The sequence below is a fragment of the Microcaecilia unicolor genome, chromosome 2, assembly GCF_901765095.1.
Source record: "Microcaecilia unicolor chromosome 2, aMicUni1.1, whole genome shotgun sequence".
Lineage (NCBI taxonomy): Eukaryota > Metazoa > Chordata > Amphibia > Gymnophiona > Siphonopidae > Microcaecilia > Microcaecilia unicolor.
Window position 1 is genome coordinate 557,011,079 of NC_044032.1, and position 18,323 is coordinate 557,029,401.

Here is an 18,323-nt window from a genome sequence, read left to right on the forward strand (position 1 = left end):
GCCTGAATCCCGCATAGTCCCCATATTCATCAAATATCTCTAATAATGCTTGCAAAGAAGTCCGAGGGCTAGTAAGATGAACCAAAATGTCGTCCACAAAGGCAGCTAGTTTAAACTGATGATGACCCACCAACACTCCCTGTACTTTAGGATTTTCGCAAATATCTCATATCAAGGGATTTAAGGTTAAAATAAATAGCAAGGGCGACAAAGAGCAGCCTTGCCGTGTGCCCCGATGTATCAGTATCACATCCAAATCTATTCTGTTGACCACTATTTTAGTATATGGGAATGAGTACAGCACTCTTAATAGCAGAGACAAAATGCTCGCTGAACCCATATCCCTCCAGCACGGTGTACAAAAATTCCCAATGAACTCTATCAAATGCTTTCTCTACATCGAAGCAGATCAATAGAGAGGGAATGCACCCCCCCCCCCCCCAGTACCTCCCCTCCAAAGATACTAGGATTTTATGAAGATTTTTTGCTACCGTCCTCCCTTGCACAAACCCCTCTTGAGCCTCATGTATCAGCGCCGGTAGGATCCTGGCCAGATGATTTGCCAGTATCTTTGCCATCAGTTTTACTTTCACATTTAAAAGAGATATTGGCCAATACGACTCCAGGCAGGAAGGGTCTCTACCAGGCTTCAGAAACACCACTACAGAAGCAGTATTCAGGGCTATCGAGATGGCATCTGCGTTGATCATTAAATTAAATATGTTCGCCAATGGAACCCCCAATTTATCCCCAAGAAGCTTATAAAACTCCATCAGCATACTATCCTCCCCGGCGCCTTCAGCAAGGGCCCCTAACAGCCCAAAAGACCTCTTCCGATTGAATGGGACCATTTAACAATGTCAAAGCCGCTTGATCTACATCTTGTGGTGTTGCATATAACTTTTTATAATAGTTCCAAAACACAATACAAATATCCTCATCAGTGGTAGTTCTCCCACCCTCTTCCCTCTCAAGCACTAATACTCGCTTCAGTCTCTCCCTGAGAGCGATCAATCTAGTCAATATTTTACCCCCTTTGTTCCCATATAATATTTGTAATATGTCATTGATTTTTTTGTGTGCCAATGAAATATTTCATTCAATGCCACCTGTAGCTCCAAAACTTCTTGTCTATGGTAAGTGGAATGTGTCTTACTGCACAACATGCAAGCCATTCGCAGGCGTTTTTCTAGACATAAAATTTCTCTGTCGCGTTTTACAAAGATGGCTGGTATAACTAATAATTTCCCCCCTTAATATGTCTTTCGCCAAGGGGGGGAGGGGGAGAGAGGTATCCTCATAGTCTTTATTATGTTCCTTATAGTCTCTCCACCAATAATTCAAACGCTCTTGAAATTGGTCATGATATAACATAAACGGGAACACCCAGCGAGGTCTCCTCTCCCCAACACTCCCTTAGGCTCCACTCCGCCCAAACCAGCACATGATCAGATATTACACAAGGGCTGGATTTTGTTTTGTTAATTATATTTTTAATTCTGTGTTTGTGTCTGTTTACTGCAGTGTTCTCCTCTGAACTTATTTTAGGAAAAGCTTGAAATATAATTTAGCTTATTTTTGTATTAATATGGTGCTACTGTATGTGTACAAATGTTAAAATTATCAAGTTTTAAAAGAAGAAACTTTTGGAACCTTTTCTGTATTCAGATCCTCACGGTTTTATATACAAGCATATCATCAGAATAACGTGTCCTTCTATCCTACCTTTTTGCTTTATCTTTATCATCTTCATCCACCAGTCCATCAAAAATACTAACATCGTCTCTACAAGAGAAAAAGGGAGAAACATAGGAAGAAACAAAGCAAGACATACTAATGTAAAGCTAAATTTCATAGAGTCCCATGTGTATCAATATCTAGTCAGGTTACCACAGGAACTACCTGAGACAGCTCAAGTGGCTATTTGACTGGCTAGAAATTATTTCTGTTAGCTGTTAAGTTTATAAAATATCTCATAGCTTGAAATCTTCAACATTGTCATTCTAATATTCTACCACCAACAAGAATTTGGCTTCAATATACCTGCCACTCATTTACTACTTAACATTTTCTAAAGCGCTACTAGGGTTACGCAGCGCTGTACAATTTAACATAGAAGGACAGTCCCTGCTCAAAGAGCTTACAATCTAAAGGACACGTGAACAGTCAGTCTGATAGGGGCAGTCAAGTTGGGGCAGCCAGGATTTCCTGAAAAGTAAGAGTTAGGTGCCGAATGCAGCATTGAAGAGGTGGGCTTTAAGCAAAGACTTGAAGATGGGCAGGGAGGGGGCTTGGCGTAAGGGCTCGGGAAGGTTGTTCCAAGCATAGGGTGAGGCGAGGCAGAATGAGCGGAGCCTGGAGTTGGCGGTGGTGGAGAAGGGTAATGAGAGGAGGGATTTGTCCTGTGCCTTGCCCCACAAGGAAGTGGCAGACAGAAGTCAGACAGACTTCTACAGTTTGTGTCCCGCAAATGGCAAAGACAGGTGAAGCTCCAGCAACTTCAGTGTTATAGGTCATTTTATTGTCACATACTGTTGAGTGAGTGCTGTGCAGCTCAGGGCGGAGGGGAACACATCTTGACTGTAAGCTGAATACTGTCAGAAATACTTGGGATGAAATGTAGATATAACCAAGACTACATTATGTTTGGCTGCCTATATAGTTGGTACGGTGGAAACTTGATAACCAGCATTTAGGCATGGGTGACTGAGGCCCCACACAGAGTGGCAGGCGTGACTCTAACCACCTTGTTGGGCAGACTGAATGGACGGTGAGGGTCTTTATCTGCTGTCATTTACTGTGTTACAACTCTGGAACATCATGCCTCTGTACATGAGGATGAATTGTATGTACCCTATCTTTAAATCAGGGATGAAACCTGGCCTTTTCAGCAGGCTTCTGGTTTCTGTTCAAAGTATCTCTTCCAAATTTCTCCTAGTCCAACAGTGGAATTACAGGGCAGTCCTCAGTAGTATTCCTTTGATTTATCTAACAATTTCTTTTCTCCTTTCCACTCTCCAACTAAGATAGTCAACATTCAAACAAGGGTACGTAGAAAGATTACTTATAATCCTTTTGGCTATCCTACATTACAAGGAAAGAAGAGAATGAAAATTCTGGATTGTTTACTGCCTTTTACTGTGGCAAGATTAGACAGATATTTGTCTTTTACTGCAGCGAGATTTGTCAAGTTCTACAGATTGCAATTATATGGATTTTAGAAGTCGGATTAAAACGATTCTATTGTATAAGTATGTGAGTCACCCAGCCCGGGAACATGTTGATTAGGATGCAGTTATTTGTTATGATTACCTGATTTGAAATTTATTTTATATTTGTTTTATCAGATTATATAATTCCTAAATTTGTTCTGATTATCTTTTATTGTAACCCACTTAGAACTGAATAGGTACAAGCAGTCAACAAATTCTGTTATTATTTCCTTTTCTCTTTGATTGTAAACTGCTATAGTGTATGTTTTTGAAAAATAGCATATAAAAAAAACCCATGCCGTTTCGTATTTATCACATATTACATAGAAACATGACAGCAAATAAAGGCCAAATGGCCTATCCAGTCTGCCCATTCGCAGCATTCACTATCTCCTCCTCTCCCTAAGAGATCCCACGTTTGTCCCATGCTTTCTTGAATTCAGACAAGAGAAACAATAAAACAATATAATAAAAAAAGAAAAAACAAACAAAAATAATTGGTGAAAAGTAACGCTATGTTGCATTCAATATACAAAAGTGTATTTATATGGGACCCATGCGGGCTCATTTTCAAAGCACTTAGACTTACAAAGTTCCATAGATTACTATGGAACTTAGTAAGTCTAAGTGTTTTGAAAATACGCCTCAACATCTCTCAACATTAATCATCATGCACTTTGTAAATAATCTTTTCAAAATATTCCATTGTGAACAATCTAAAAATTAAGAAAACAGGCTTTCAAAAAGTATTACTTAGGGCCCTGTTTACTAAGGTGCACTAGTGTTTTTAGCACGTGCTAAAATTAGCACAAGTTAAATGCTAGAGTTGCCCATATGTTTCTATGGACAACTTTAGTGTTTAGTTCACACTAAAAACGCTAGTGCACCCTCAGTGCTGCTTAGTAAACAGGGCTCTTATCTTAAAACTAAGACAAAAGACTTCCAGTCTTTAACATGTGAAAATTAGTTGGCAGGCTTTTGTTCACTGCTTTAAGTATGTTTTTGAAAGCCTTTTTTCTCATTTAACACATTACTCCTGGGAGATTCTGCACAACAGCACAGTACAGAATTTATGCAGAACTCCCCACCTCCCAGAATTCTGCACTTACTGTGCAGAATTCTGTGAAGGCATTAATCAGGTCTCTCCTCATTCTCTCTCCCCCTCCCCTGCAGAGATCACACAGCAAGAGGAGAAGGAACTGAACTCCTGCACATCTAGCTACTTCTTCCTCCTCTGCCGGCTGTTTATGTGAACTGCAGGGCTGTATGGACGCTAATGCGGTTCACCTAAACAGTCGGGTCTAGGGCTGACAGAGGAGGAGGAGGAGGAGGAAGTGATCGGATGTGCAGCAGTTCACTTCCTCCTCCTCTTGCAAGCAATCCCTGTGGAGAAGGGGGAGAGAGCAGCTGATGCCAGCTGTGTGTGCAATAGGGATGGGAGGGGGCAGAGCAAGGTGAAAGTGTACTATGGAGGAGGGAGAGGACAGAGTAAATGACTGTGCCATGGGGAAGGGGAACAGAACAAGGTTAGAGTGCGCCATGGAAAGCTGCGGGCAAAACAAAGTGAGCATGCACCACAGGGATTGGGTTTGGGGCATAGCAAGGTGAGTGTATGCCATGGAGATGGGAGTGGGTCAGAGAAAACTGAGTGTGCTATGGAGATGGGGAGCCAGAGAAAGCTAAGAATGCCATGGGGATGGGGGGGGGGGGGGGGGGGGCAAAGAAAGCTGAGACTGTGCCATGGGGGAGGGGTTTGGGCAGAACAAGCTGAGTGTGCGCCACTGGTGTGGGAGGAGATCAAGTTTGAAGATGTGCAATGGGGAGGGTGTTGGACAGATACAATGCTAGCTAGGGAGGGGAGAAGAATGAGAGGTGGCGAGGGTTGTGCCTTAGGGAAGAAAGAATAACAGGTAGGGCTGTGTGCCTGGGGACAGGGAGAATGAGAGATGGTGATATTGCATGCCAGAGAAGACTTTGGGGCCAGACAGAGTTAGGCGGGTTTGCTGAGAGTTGGAGAGAAAGAGAACTGCAGTTGGAATGTGAGATAGAACTGTGAAGGCTGGAGACTGAGGAGGGACAAAGCAGGAGGGGATTTCAAAAACACTACAAATAATGCAGAATGTTTACATAACTTTTTAAAACTATTTTGCGCAGAATTCCCCCAGGAGTACCACATGTGACTGTAAGCTTCTTCAGTCTCTGGCTAGGGTTGATATTTTTTTCTTTCAATTTTTATTGCAAATGGAATGCTACTTTCAAGCAGAGCATAAAAACATAAGTATACAATTTTTTATAGTTTGCTCTAACTTCTACTGCTTTTCTGACATAGGTCCCTTGTGTATGCAGTACAAGTATTTTTCATTTAATCTCATAAAAAGCTATCACTGGGACATCACCCTCCCCTAAAATTCTAGCTGTATCTTTACAGCCATGTGTACAGATTTGCGCTTTTGGCAATGTGTTAAGATAACCTACTCCTACATTTCTGCCTGCCACTCCAAGTTCCTTTTTTCCCAAGTATAACTCGACACATTTTTTAAAAAAACTTTTATGAGATTGATGGTTAATTTTCTCATTAAATATTTTAACTTTTAAGTATACCTGTCTCCAACGGAGCTCATTTTATGTCTGCTTATGGTAAAGAACAGAAGATGCCACACTTTAGCCTTGTGGTAGACATTTGTACACCTGTCTGGGGGAGAGAGGAAAACAGGTAAATGATACGTTTCTCCAAAAAGGGTATATTTATCAACAAGGATTAATCTTCTCAAACAGAAAAGTGGAATACCTCCAGATAAAAAACTTAAGCATTTCTTTATTTACTTATTTAATTGCAATTTTTAGTGCTTTTGCAAATTGTTGGCCTTTGCTGTATAGATGGGAAATGGATCTGTGTAGAATGTAAAACTTAGGACACCTTTTACTAAAGTGTGCTAACATTTTTAGTGTGCGCTAAACACTAAGACGCCCATTATATTCCTATGGGTGTCTCAACGTTTAGCACACACTAATTTTTAGCACACGCTAAAAACAGTAGCGCACCTTAGTAAAAGGGGCCCTTAGTTTTACATTCTGCACAGATCCATTTCCCTTCTATACAACAAAGTCCAACAATTTGCAAAAACACAAAAAACTGAAATATATCTTCTGTAAAGAATCCAAATTCAACAAGTACAATTCAGTTCACTTTCCACAGCAAAAATGTCTTTTTTTGTGGTGTAAATGAGAGTTAAGATTGCCTGAGTATATGGCTCTTTGACTTCTGCTTTGAGAAGCTTTCTGTTAACAGATGTAAAACTCACAACAATAAAGGAGTGGAGGTGTAGCCTAATGGTTAGAGCAGCAGGTTGGGAACCAGAAGGCCTGGGTTCAACCTCAGGTTTTCCACATGGCAGTGCAGTTAATCCAGCTCATGTTTAAATTTTTTTGTATCCAGATCCAGACGTGCCCTTGAGTCAAACTGAATCCTGGTAAAACATGCAATTAGGGGACCCCCTTCCCCTATGGTTTTCTTGGCACAATACAAGAATGGTTTGCCATTTCATTCTCTTGCACAGCATATAAGGTTCCTGTGTTGCTGCTACCCAGCATGAGGGACATGACCTGGACTGCCATTGCTGCCAGAACCTGCCCAGCATTAAGGCAGTGATTTGCCAAAGGCCACAAGGAGCTACCATGGGACTTGAACCCAGGCCTTCTGGTTCCCAGCCTGCTGCTCTAACCATTAGGCTACTCCTCTGCTCCTGTCTGGTTTACTAGCACACTTTAGTTGTGAGTTCTAGATCTGTTAGCAGAATGTTGTACCCTTATATACTGCAAGGATCACTTTGCTCAAATGGGCAGCTGCTGTTAACTTTACTAGACCAGGTTCATTTACAAAGCATGAAACAGGAAGATATTGCACCATTTTGGTCCACAACTGTTACTTATTTATTTGTTGCATTTGTATCCCACATTTTCTGACCTATTTGCAGGCTCAATGTGGCTTACATAATGCCGTAATGGCGATTGCCATTTCCGGATTGAGAAATACAAAATGATTCTTAAGTGACAGAGCAGATTAAGCAATCGAGTGTAGCGAGTTCATTTCTGGCATGAGAAATAGAGTGGTATTGCTTAGTGACAGAGTAGATTAAGCAATCAAGTGTAGCGAGTTCATTTCTGGCATGAAAAATAGAGTGGTATTGCTATAGAATTCATGAGTGACAGGGAAAGTTAAGCAATCAAGTGTAGAGAGTTCGTTTCTGGAATGAGAAGTAGAGTGGTATAACGATAAAGTTTATTAGTACCAAAGTACAGTTACGCAATCCAGTGTCAAGAGTTCGGTTTTGTCCTGTTCTGGTATGGGTTTCGTTGTCTGGTATTTAGGATGGATCATTGTGGTATGCCTTTTCGAACAAGTTGGTTTTGAATAACTTTCGGAAGTTTGTTAGGTTGTGTATTGTTTTGATGGCAGTCGGCAGGGCATTTCATAGTTGTGCGCTTATGTAGGAGAAGCTGGATGCATATGTTGATTTATATTTTAGTCCTTTGAAGCTAGGGTAGTGAAGATTCAGGAATGTGCGTGCTGATCTTTTTGCGTTTCTGGTTGGTAAGTCTATGAGGTTTGTCATGTACACCGGGGCCTCGCCGTGAATAATTTTATGAACCAGGGTACAGATTTTGAACGCAATACGTTCTTTAAATGGGAACCAGTGTAGCTTTTCTCTTAGGGGTTTGGCGCTTTCGTATTTTGTTTTTCCAAATATGAGTCTGGCTGCAGTGTTTTGGGCGGTTTGGAGTTTCTTAATGATTTGTTCTTTGCATCCAGCATAGATTGCATTGCAGTAGTCTAGGTGGTTTAGCACCATTGATTGTATCAGGCAGTGGAATATTTCCCTTGGGAAGAAAGGTTTTACTCTTTTGAGTTTCCACATTGAGTGGAACATTTTCTTTGCTGTATTTTTCGCTTGGCTTTCTAGTGTGAGATTTCGGTCAATTGTGACTCCGAGGATTTTCAGGCTATCTGAAACAGGGAGGGTGTAGTCTGGGGTGTTTATGGTGGTGGGTTTGTTCGTGTTGTATTGTGACAAGACGACGAGACACTGTGTTTTTTCTGCGTTGAGTTTTAGCTGAAATGCATCCGCACATGAATTCATGATTTGGAGACTGTGTTTGATTTCATTTGTGATTTCAGTTAGATCGTGTTTGAACGGGATGTAAATCGTGACATCGTCTGTGTAGATGTAAGGGTTGAGGCCATGGAGAGCGATTTGGCTAGAGGTGTCATCATTAGGTTGAAAAGGGTCGGTGAAAGCGGTGATCCCTGGGGTACTCCACATTCTGGTTTCCATGGCGGTGATGTGCTTGAATTTGAGAATAAATAAATGAACTGAAAAACAAAGCTAAATTTGAAAATAAATAAATGAACTGAAAAACTAAGGTCTGGTAAACATTAACAAAAATACACCAAAGTTGCTCACTCATTCTTCACAGACAATAGGATTCATCAGGTATACAAGTGAAATCATAGCACAGGAGTAATAGGGTTCACCCCTTTTTGTCAAATCTAATTTGTATAATTGATTTTAACAGGTGCCACACCCACTTCATTTGTCAGCCAATCAGAATCAAGGATCCACCTTTGCCCTGCCCACTCTCCACCCCAAGCCATACCCCTTCCACACCTTTTGATGTCACTGAAAGTGACATAACTCCTCCGAAACCCCACCCTTTAGGTGATATCACCGGACATGCCATCATAACTCTGCCCAGGCCATGTCCCTTTTCCAAGATAGCAGTGCCTATGGTTGCACAAATCCAAGATGGTAGTGTTCATACTGTCACTTTCTGTTTTACACTACTCGCCGCCACCTTGGATTAGTAACATCACAAGAAGTGATGTCCATTGCTGGACACCGTCCTCTATAGCCTCAGAGGAACAGATGCAGTTTGTGTAGGCATCAAACATGAGAGGTTACATTTCTTTTATTTTCATGGCGCTCGTGTGTTTTTACGGTCCTAACTCCTATTTGGGAACTTCACAGCTCGTTATCTCTCAGGAATAAAATATTAACTGTTTCTTTTTTTTTTTCAAGCACACGGGGCACAGAAATTTCTGCTTTGTACAATTCTTTTTTTAAGGATAGCATGGGCCACACCTCTCCCAGCTTAAGCCCTCATTGATTCATTAGGGCACATTTCAGGAACAAAGTAAAATAGATCTTTTTGGAGAGTGATTTGAAATGTGAAATAGAACTTTGTGAATCTGTGTATTGAAGAGTGTGGTTTTGAACTGGCTGGGCACACGTATCCCATTATCACAGTGTGGGAGAAAAGCCATTTTCTCTGTACAAACAATAAAATAAAATATCCCCTTTTTATATCCGTGTACTAGTGTTGGAGCGCGTAACTCCTAAGAGGTCAAGAAACGAGAAAAAAGCTAAGCAGAATTTACTTTGATCTCAAAGCTGTAGAAATTTAGGTGGGGTCAAACCTCTGTTCAATGCCTCTGGAAAACACAATAAGAATCTCAAAAGAAAACAAGTAGAGAAATGGCTCAGACGCTTATACCTTACATTGACCCGAATGCATTTGTTTTTACCTGTTTGAAACAGCTCAGAGGGAAAGGCCCGGTAGAGGCTGCAGACAGCTTTTCAGTACAGCTGCCACTGCTGCAGGGCCAAAGACTTACAGAAAACTAAAGATAAACTGGGTGGGAAGGGGTGGCCGGGGGAGAGAACCTTGGATAGCTGGGAGCAGGGAGGAAGAGAGAACCACAGGCATGGCTAAAAAAGGAGGGAGAGTGCTGGACTGTGCATGGGGGGTGGGGAAGAGGGAAATAGGAAGAGATGCCAAATTGAGGGAGAGAAGGATGGAGGGAGGGAAAGAAGTGGAGGTAGAGATGTTGGGCTCAAAGAGAGGGAGAGATAATGGACCTGAAGTGGAGAGGGTGGAGGGAAGGAAGAAAATGAGAGAGGTGTTGGATTGGGGGGGGGGGGGGGGGGGAAGAGGAAAGAGAGATAATAGATCTGGGAGAAGAGGAGCAGAAGGGAGAGTTGGACCTGGAGGCGGGAGAAAGGAAGACGTTGGGTCTTTAATCAGTGCCACAGCCACAGAGGAGGGGAGGGGCCTTGGAGACCTGGGCATCCTCCTTTGGGCTCAGGACCCCTCCAAAGCTGCAGTACCTATTCAATGGCTGGTGGGGTAGCTCAAGCCCCACCAGCCGAAGAAATCTACTGCCTGAATCACACCCTTCCTCCTTGTACTGCCTCAGGAGCCAGTTAAGTCAGCAGGGTGCCTCCAGCTATCAATGCTTGTACCCCCCCCCCCCCCCCAAGCATGCTCAGTTTGTGCATGAACTGAGCATGTTCAGGGGAGTGCCGGCATTGGCAGTTGGAGGCACCCAGCTGATTTGCTTGCTCTTGAGGCAGCACAAGGGGAACAAGGACATTGGCAGTGGATTTCTTCGACTGGCTTCAGCATCCCCACCAGCAAAGGTATGATATCTAATTGGGGAAGGGAGATGAAATGCATGCTCCCCCTGGCCATCCCTGTGCCGCCTTCACCTCCTGTGCCTCCCAATGGACTACTGGCTACACCCTGCAATTAATCACAATTACAATTTTTAATTAGAGAGGTGTGGTAGCCGTGTTAGTCCACTCTTAAAGGTTATCAATAGAAATCAAACAAAATAAAACATGGAAAAGAAAATAAGATGATACCTTTTTTATTGGACATAACTTAATACATTTCTTGATTAGCTTTCGAAGGTTGCCCTTCTTCGTCAGATCGAAATAAGCAAATGTGGTAGATGACAGTATATTTATAAGTGAAACATCCAAGCATTTCATTGACAGTCTAACAGGGTGGGGGTGGGTAAGAGGTATGCATGGGAACATCAAAGCATTGCATTGATAGTCTAACAGGATGGGTGTGGATAGGAGAGAGGAGGGTGATAAACAGAGAAATACAACTCTATGGTTTATAATGGGCTAGAAAACCCAGATCCTTGTTAAGTCCTGCCTGTTGGGTGTCAAAATATTCAATCATTCTGACTTCAAAGGTCTTACGTTCCTGTATTGTTTTAAAGTTACCTTTCAGTATTCTTACTATGAAATCACTAATGCAGTGTCCTGGTCTTGTAAAGTGTTGGCCCACAGGTGTGGGGGTCTGACTGGCACCAGCGTTCTTCATGTGATGTCTATGTATATTAAATCTTGTCTTAAGCATCTGGCCTGTTTCCCCAATATAGCATCCTTCGTTACATTTTTTACACTGAATGATATATACCACATTGGAAGATGCGCAAGTGAAAGATTCCTTTATGTTGAATATTTTTCCTTTGTGAATGACTGTGGGGTCCTGTGAGATGTTTTGGCATAGCTTGCAGCTGGATATATTACAGGGGAATATATCCAGTACGGCATCTCTCTCCACTCCCCCCCCCCCCCAGACTGTAAAGCTGTTTTTTATTGGTCCCTGGCAATGGCAGCGATGCACATACACTACCTGCAGCCTGTTCTAAAGCTTTCCCTTTGACTCATCCCACCCATGCGGAAACAGGAACATGTCGAAGGTGGCAGGACAGGTCAGAAGGAAAGCTTCAGAACAGGCTGTAGGCAGTGTATGAACCAATAAAAGACCAGCTTTAAAGCAGACCTGGAAGGATTGAGAGAGGGGGAGATGGTAAACAGCGGACGGGGGGGAGAGATGCTGGATCACATCTAGGATGGGGGTTGAGAATGAAAGAGAAAGGGAGAGAAGTTGGTAGGAGATAGACAAAAGATGCTGCAGTGCGATTAATTTAGCCACAATTTTAATGTTTTTAAAAAGCAACTACATAGTAACATAGTAACATAGTAGATGACGGCAGAAAAAGACCTGCACGGTCCATCTAGTCTGCCCACGATAAACTCATATGTGTATACCTTACCTTGATTTGTACCTGTCTTTTCAGGGCACAGACCGTATAAGTCTGTCCAGCAGTATTTCCCGCCTCCCAACTACCAGTCCCGCCTCCCATCACCGGCTCTGGCACAGACCCCGTATAAGTCTGCCCTCCCCTATCCTAGCCTCTCAACCACCAACCCCTCTTCCCCCCGCCATCCAATTTCAGCTAAGCTTCTGTGGATCCATTCCTTCTGCACAGGATTCCTTTATGCCTATCCCACGCATGTTTGAATTCCATTACCGTTTTCATCTCCACCACCTCCCGTGGGAGGGCATTCCAAGCGTTCACCACCCTCTCTGTGAAGAAATACTTCCTGACATCTTTCCTGAGTCTAATACACTAATTCAACTAATAGATGACATGTTAATCGCAGCGCTGTGATTAAAGTGCAGCTCTAAATTTAAAGCCTAAGACTCTGAAATTATTTCATCAATAGCGGTTGTTAGGCTTTCCTCACAAGAGTCTTCTAATTTCTTAAGGTCTTTTGACATTTTTAACAGTACGCATGTGTTTTAACAACCTTGAATAGTTTTGTGTCATCTGCAACTTCAATCACCTCACTTGTCATTCTAATTTTCAGATTTTTATAAATATTTTAAATAGTGCTAGTCCCAGTACAGATCCCTGCGGCACTCCAGTAGTCACCCTCCTCCACTGAGAGAAATGGCCATTTAACCATATCCTCTGTTTTATGTCAAATAACCAATTCCTAATCCACAACAGAACACTGCCTCCTATCCCATTAATTTTCTCAGGAGTCTCTCATAGGAACTTTTTCAAAAGCTTTCTGAAAATCTAGATATACTACAATCAACCAGCTCACCTTTATCGACGTGTTTGTTCACGCTTTCAAAGAAAAGAAGTGGAGTGGAGGAGTGGTCTAATGGTTAGTGCAGTGGGCTTTGATCCCAGCATCTGGGTTTCAACTCCCACTGCAGCTCCTTGTGACCCTGGGTAAGTCACTTAACCCTCCATTGGCTCAGGTATAAATAATGAAGAGTGTAAGCCCTCTAGGGACAGATATAGTACCTGCTTATAATGTAAGAATATTCTCCGCTTTGAACTTGATGGTTAAGCAGATTATAAATTCCAAATTAAATTAACTGATAAGGTAAGACTTCCATTGGCAGAATCCATGCTGACTCTGTCCCATTAAACCACATTTATCTATGTGTTCCATAGCTTTATTCTTTATAATGCTTTTACCCAGCACCGATGTCAGGCTACCAGTCTGTACTTTCAATGATCATCCCTGGAACTCTTTTTAAAAATCAGCCTTACACTGGCCACCCTCCAATCTTATGGACGATTTTAATGACAGGTTGCATATCACTAACAGCAAATCAACAATTTCATGCTTGAGTTCTTTCAATTCCCTAGGGTGCATGCCATCCAGTCCAGGTGATTTACTACTCTTTTAATTTGTCCATTTGGCTCAGAACGTCTTCCAGGTTCACCAGGATTTCTTTCAGCTCCTCCTCCGCATCATCACCCTTGAAAACCATGCCTGCTGAGATAGTCCGCTTGAACATTCAGCGCCCCCCTTCAAAATGTTAGAAATTGTTTACTGTCTCGGGACCCTCACTCTGGAACACCTTGCCTATAGATTTGTGTCAGGTAGAGTCTATTTCACTTTTTACAAAACATCTGAAAGCATTCTTGTTTACTGCTGCTTTTGGCTCATGATTTTTGACCTCCCTCACTGGTTGGGTCCAAGGGTGAACCACTTAAAGCCTCTGGGATCTGTTTTATGTGTGTGTGACTGTGCTGTCATCATTTATTTATTACTGCTTTTTTATTAACATTGGCATTCTTTTTCTATTTTTAAATGATTTTATAGTTGTAAACTGCCTAGTTTTTTGTTACAGCACTATATAAAAAACTTAATAAACTTGGAAACTTAGATCTATCAGAGAAAATGAATACACAGATACATATAATATCTTATCTTACAGTATCCACAGTTATCATGCTAGTTTTTAGAGCTATCCATATTTCTATACTCTCCACTGCCCTGAGATTACAAGGAGCTTAGCAGGTCAGACTGCGCATATAGAACAAACTGCAGAACCATGATTAAGGGCATGCAAGTAATTTTGTTGTAATCATATATGGGGCCTAACTACGCTCATGGCATTCATGGCAGCAAAATAGAACACTTCACCAAATTATAAACATACATAGCAACCAAATATTCTTCAAGATTGAAGTTTAAATTCCTTGTATACGATATGCAATACATTCACATGGATTTGCAGATCATGGCAGTTAAAAGCCCCTCAATTATTAACCACACTTCCTGGAGGTATTTAAAATCTCAAACAAGCATTTGCAGGGGATGTCACGTGCTCTGCTCCAAGATGGATGCGTGATCGAGCAGCTCTTCCCAGCGACTAAACAACGTAGCTACTTCAGCCATTAGGTACTATTCTTCAGTCTTTTAGTGCTCATTATTGATCATCAGAATGCTATGGCAGCTAGATCAGTTAAAAATGGTCACGCACACATGGTGCATTCTGCCACTAAGAGATCCAAAACTGATCCCTCAACTCCGGAGAAAACAACCTTACCATCTGAGCCATCTACTTCCATAGACTCCATTGCTGAAGATATTAAGATCCTCCACGACTTAATGCAACAAAACCTAACTAGTACTGTGGAAATCAAATCAGAAATATCTGAGATGTCTTCCCTACTTCCCTACATTGAGCCTGCAAATAGGTGAGAAAATGTGGGATACAAATGCAATAAAATAAAAAATAAAAAATAAATATAACATGCGTCTAGATCTTTTGGAGGAATGCATGGCAGCACACGACACAAATCAATCATACTCTTCAAATATTACAATCTGTTCGGACCAAAAAATCAGTGGAATACCAAGGGAACAAACAGATTTTTACTCCCGATCTCTCAAAAACCACTGCATGTGCCCACAAAAGTTTTTTAGATATGTGCCCTAAACTGAAATCGTTGGGAGTGCAATATGGACTACTGTACTCGGCTAAAATTAAAATTACATACTGTAACACCACTAAAGTTTTTGATAATCCTGAATCCTTGCGTTCTTTTTTGAATGCACAATCTGAGTCTATGACGTGACTTTCTCTAGAAGATCACATAATGGCTGATGTTTTCCATTTTCTACATATAATTTCCTCTTAAGTGTCGCTGACTCTTGCTCTTACGCGACCCTTATGGCTGACTGTGACCCCAATATTTGGTCATATGTTCTAGTTATAATTGTTATAACTGTTTTTTGTTCTCTTTTCTGCTTTGACATTGTGGTCTCGTCCTACTTCACTTTCAGAATTATCACTGATATATCCCTTTCAGCTCCCTTTCAGCTCTTCTAAATGCTTGATTATGCTTTGTTACTCTGAATGTTAAAGGTAATAGCCATGTTTTAAAAAGAAAAAAGAGTTTACTTTATCTTAAACGTCTTAAGGCCGATATCTGGGTTTTTTTTTTTTAACAAGAATCACATATATCTGAAGCAAAAGTAAAAATCACCAAAAACTACTTTAAACATTGCTATGCTGCTTCTGCAAAAGGCAAAATAAAAGGTAAAATTATATATATTCATACCTGATAATTTTCTTTCCATTAATCATAGCTGATCAATCCATAGACTGGTGGGTTGTGTCCATCTACCAGCAGGTGGAGATAGAGAGCAAACTTTTGCCTCCCTATATGTGGTCATGTGCTGCCGGAAACTCCTCAGTATGTCGATATCAAAGCTCCATCCGCAGGACTCAGCACTTAGAGAATTACACCCACGAAGGGACACTCTGCCCAGCTCACCACCGCCGAAACGGGGGAGGGGAATTAACCCAGCTCATCCCCACACAAGTGGGGGAGGGGAATCCGTCCAGCTCATCCCCGCGGAGCGGGGGAGGGACACCACACCCGCCGATGCGGGGGGATCTGGCTTATCCTGCAACCGCAACCGCGGGAGGAGCTGACTGACCCTAACACCGCCGAAGCGGGAGGGGTACAAAGCTGCCCTACAGCCGCACGAAGCGGGAGGGAGTGCCGGCAGAATTTATGTCTCAATCCAGCCCCGTAAAACGGAGGGGAGAGGAATGCAGCAGCTCACTGTAACACAAACTCGTCTCAACTCTTGAAGAATCCAAGTGAAAGAAGAACTTGAACACGAAGTCCTCCTGAAGTAACTGAAGGCTAAACTTGAACCTAAAATTCAACCAGAATATAAACAGTACAGATATCTGGGAGGGGCTATGGATTGATCAGCTATGATTAATGGAAAGAAAATTATCAGGTATGATTATACATAATTTTACCTTCCATATCATCAAGCTGATCAATCCATAGACTGGTGGGATGTACCGAAGCAGTACTCACCCAGGGCGGGACATAGAAATCCCTGACCTCAACACTGAAGCTCCAAACCGGGCCTCCGCCCGTGCAGCCACAGTCAAACGGTAATGCTTGGAGAATGTATGAGCCGAAGCCCAAGTTGCCGCCTTGCATATCTCTTCCAAGGAGACGGATCCGGCCTCTGCCATCGAGGCCGCCTGAGCTCTCGTGGAGTGAGCCTTCAGCTGGATAGGCGGCACCTTCCCCGCGGCCACATAAGCCGCTGCAATGGCTTCCTTGACCCATCTTGCCACTGTAGGCTTAGCAGCCTGCAGACCCTTACGAGGACCTGCAAACAGGACAAACAGATGATCCGATTTCCGGAAATCATTGGTCACTTCCAAGTATCTGGTGATGACTCGTCTCACATCCAGATATTTAAGAGCAGAGTACTCCTCCCTACGAAAGGAAGGGAGACAGAGCTGCTGATTCACATGGAAGCGAGAACCAATCTTGGGCAGGAAGGAAAGCACTGTGCGAATAGTCACTCCTGCCTCAGTGAACTGCAGAAAAGGCTCTCGACATGAGAGCGCCTGGAGCTCGGAAACTCTTCTGGCTGAAGTGATAGCCACCAAAAAGACTGCTTTCAACGTCAGGTCTTTCAGAGATGCCCTCGACAAGGGTTCCAAAGGCGGCTTCTGCAATGCTCTTAGCACCAGGTTGAGATTCCACGCAGGCACCACTGAGTGCAGAGGAGGGCGCAGGTGATTAACTCCCTTGAGAAAGCGCACCACATCTGGCTGCGAAGCCAGGGAAACACCCTTCAGGCGGCCCCTGAAGCAAGCCAGAGCCGCTACCTGGACTTTAAGGGAACTGAGCGACAGGCCTTTCTCCAGACCTTCTTGCAGGAACGCCAACACTGAAGAAATTGGAGCAGTGAAGGGAGAAAGTGAGCCTGCTTCACACCATGCTGCAAAGATACGCCAAACCCTGGCGTAAGCAGTAGAAGTAGAGCGCTTCCTCGCTCTCAGCATAGTGGCGATGACCTTGTCTGAGAAGCCCTTCTTCCTCAGACGCTGCCGCTCAATAGCCAGGCCGTAAGACCAAAGGGGGAGGGATCCTCCATCACCACGGGACCCTGATGTAACAGGCCCTGCTCCACTGGCAGCCGCAGAGGATCGTCGACTGAGAGCCTGATCAAGTCCGCATACCAGGGACGTCTGGGCCAATCCGGACCCACCAGGATTACCCTGCCGGGATGCTTTGCCACCCGGTCTAGCACCCTGCCCAACATGGGCCAGGGCGGGACCACATAGAGGAGCTCTTGTGTCGGCCACTGTTGGAGAAGAGCATCTACTCCCAGGGATCGAGGGTCCCGTCCTCTGCTGAAAAAGCGCGGCACTTGGCCATTGGCCGATGACGCCATCAGATCTAGGCTCGGCTGGCCCCAGCGCTTCGTGATGTCCAAGAACGCCTGAGCAGATAGTTGCCACTCTCCGGGCTCCAAGGTATGGCGACTGAGAAAGTCCGCCTTGACATTCATGACTCCGGCAATGTGGGCCGCTGAAAGCTGCTCCAGGTTCGCTTCCGCCCACTGGCAAAGACTCATAGCCTCCTTGGCTAGAGGGGTGCTCTTGGTACCTCCCTGGCGGTTGATATAGGCCACAGCCGTGGCATTGTCCGACAGGACCCGTACAGGCTTCAACACCAGTACCGGGATGAACTCCAATAACACCAACCGAATGGCTCTGAGTTCCAGGAGGTTGATAGACCACTTGCCTCTGCAGGAGACTAGAGCCCCTGCGCTGTCCTTCCCAAGCAGTGGGCTCCCCAGCCCATCAAAGAGGCGTCTGGCGTGA

The 18,323-nt window shown here is 43.4% G+C and overlaps 1 protein-coding gene across 1 annotated transcript in view; it reads right to left on the reverse strand.

The window, feature by feature from the left end:
* CLOCK (clock circadian regulator) overlaps positions 1 to 18,323 on the reverse strand; it is a 250,497-nt gene that overhangs the window by 221,903 nt on the left and 10,271 nt on the right. The window contains 2 exon segments of the mRNA XM_030192205.1: positions 1,726 to 1,785; positions 5,814 to 5,904. Of these exon segments, the coding sequence (XP_030048065.1) occupies positions 1,726 to 1,785; positions 5,814 to 5,904 (151 nt within the window).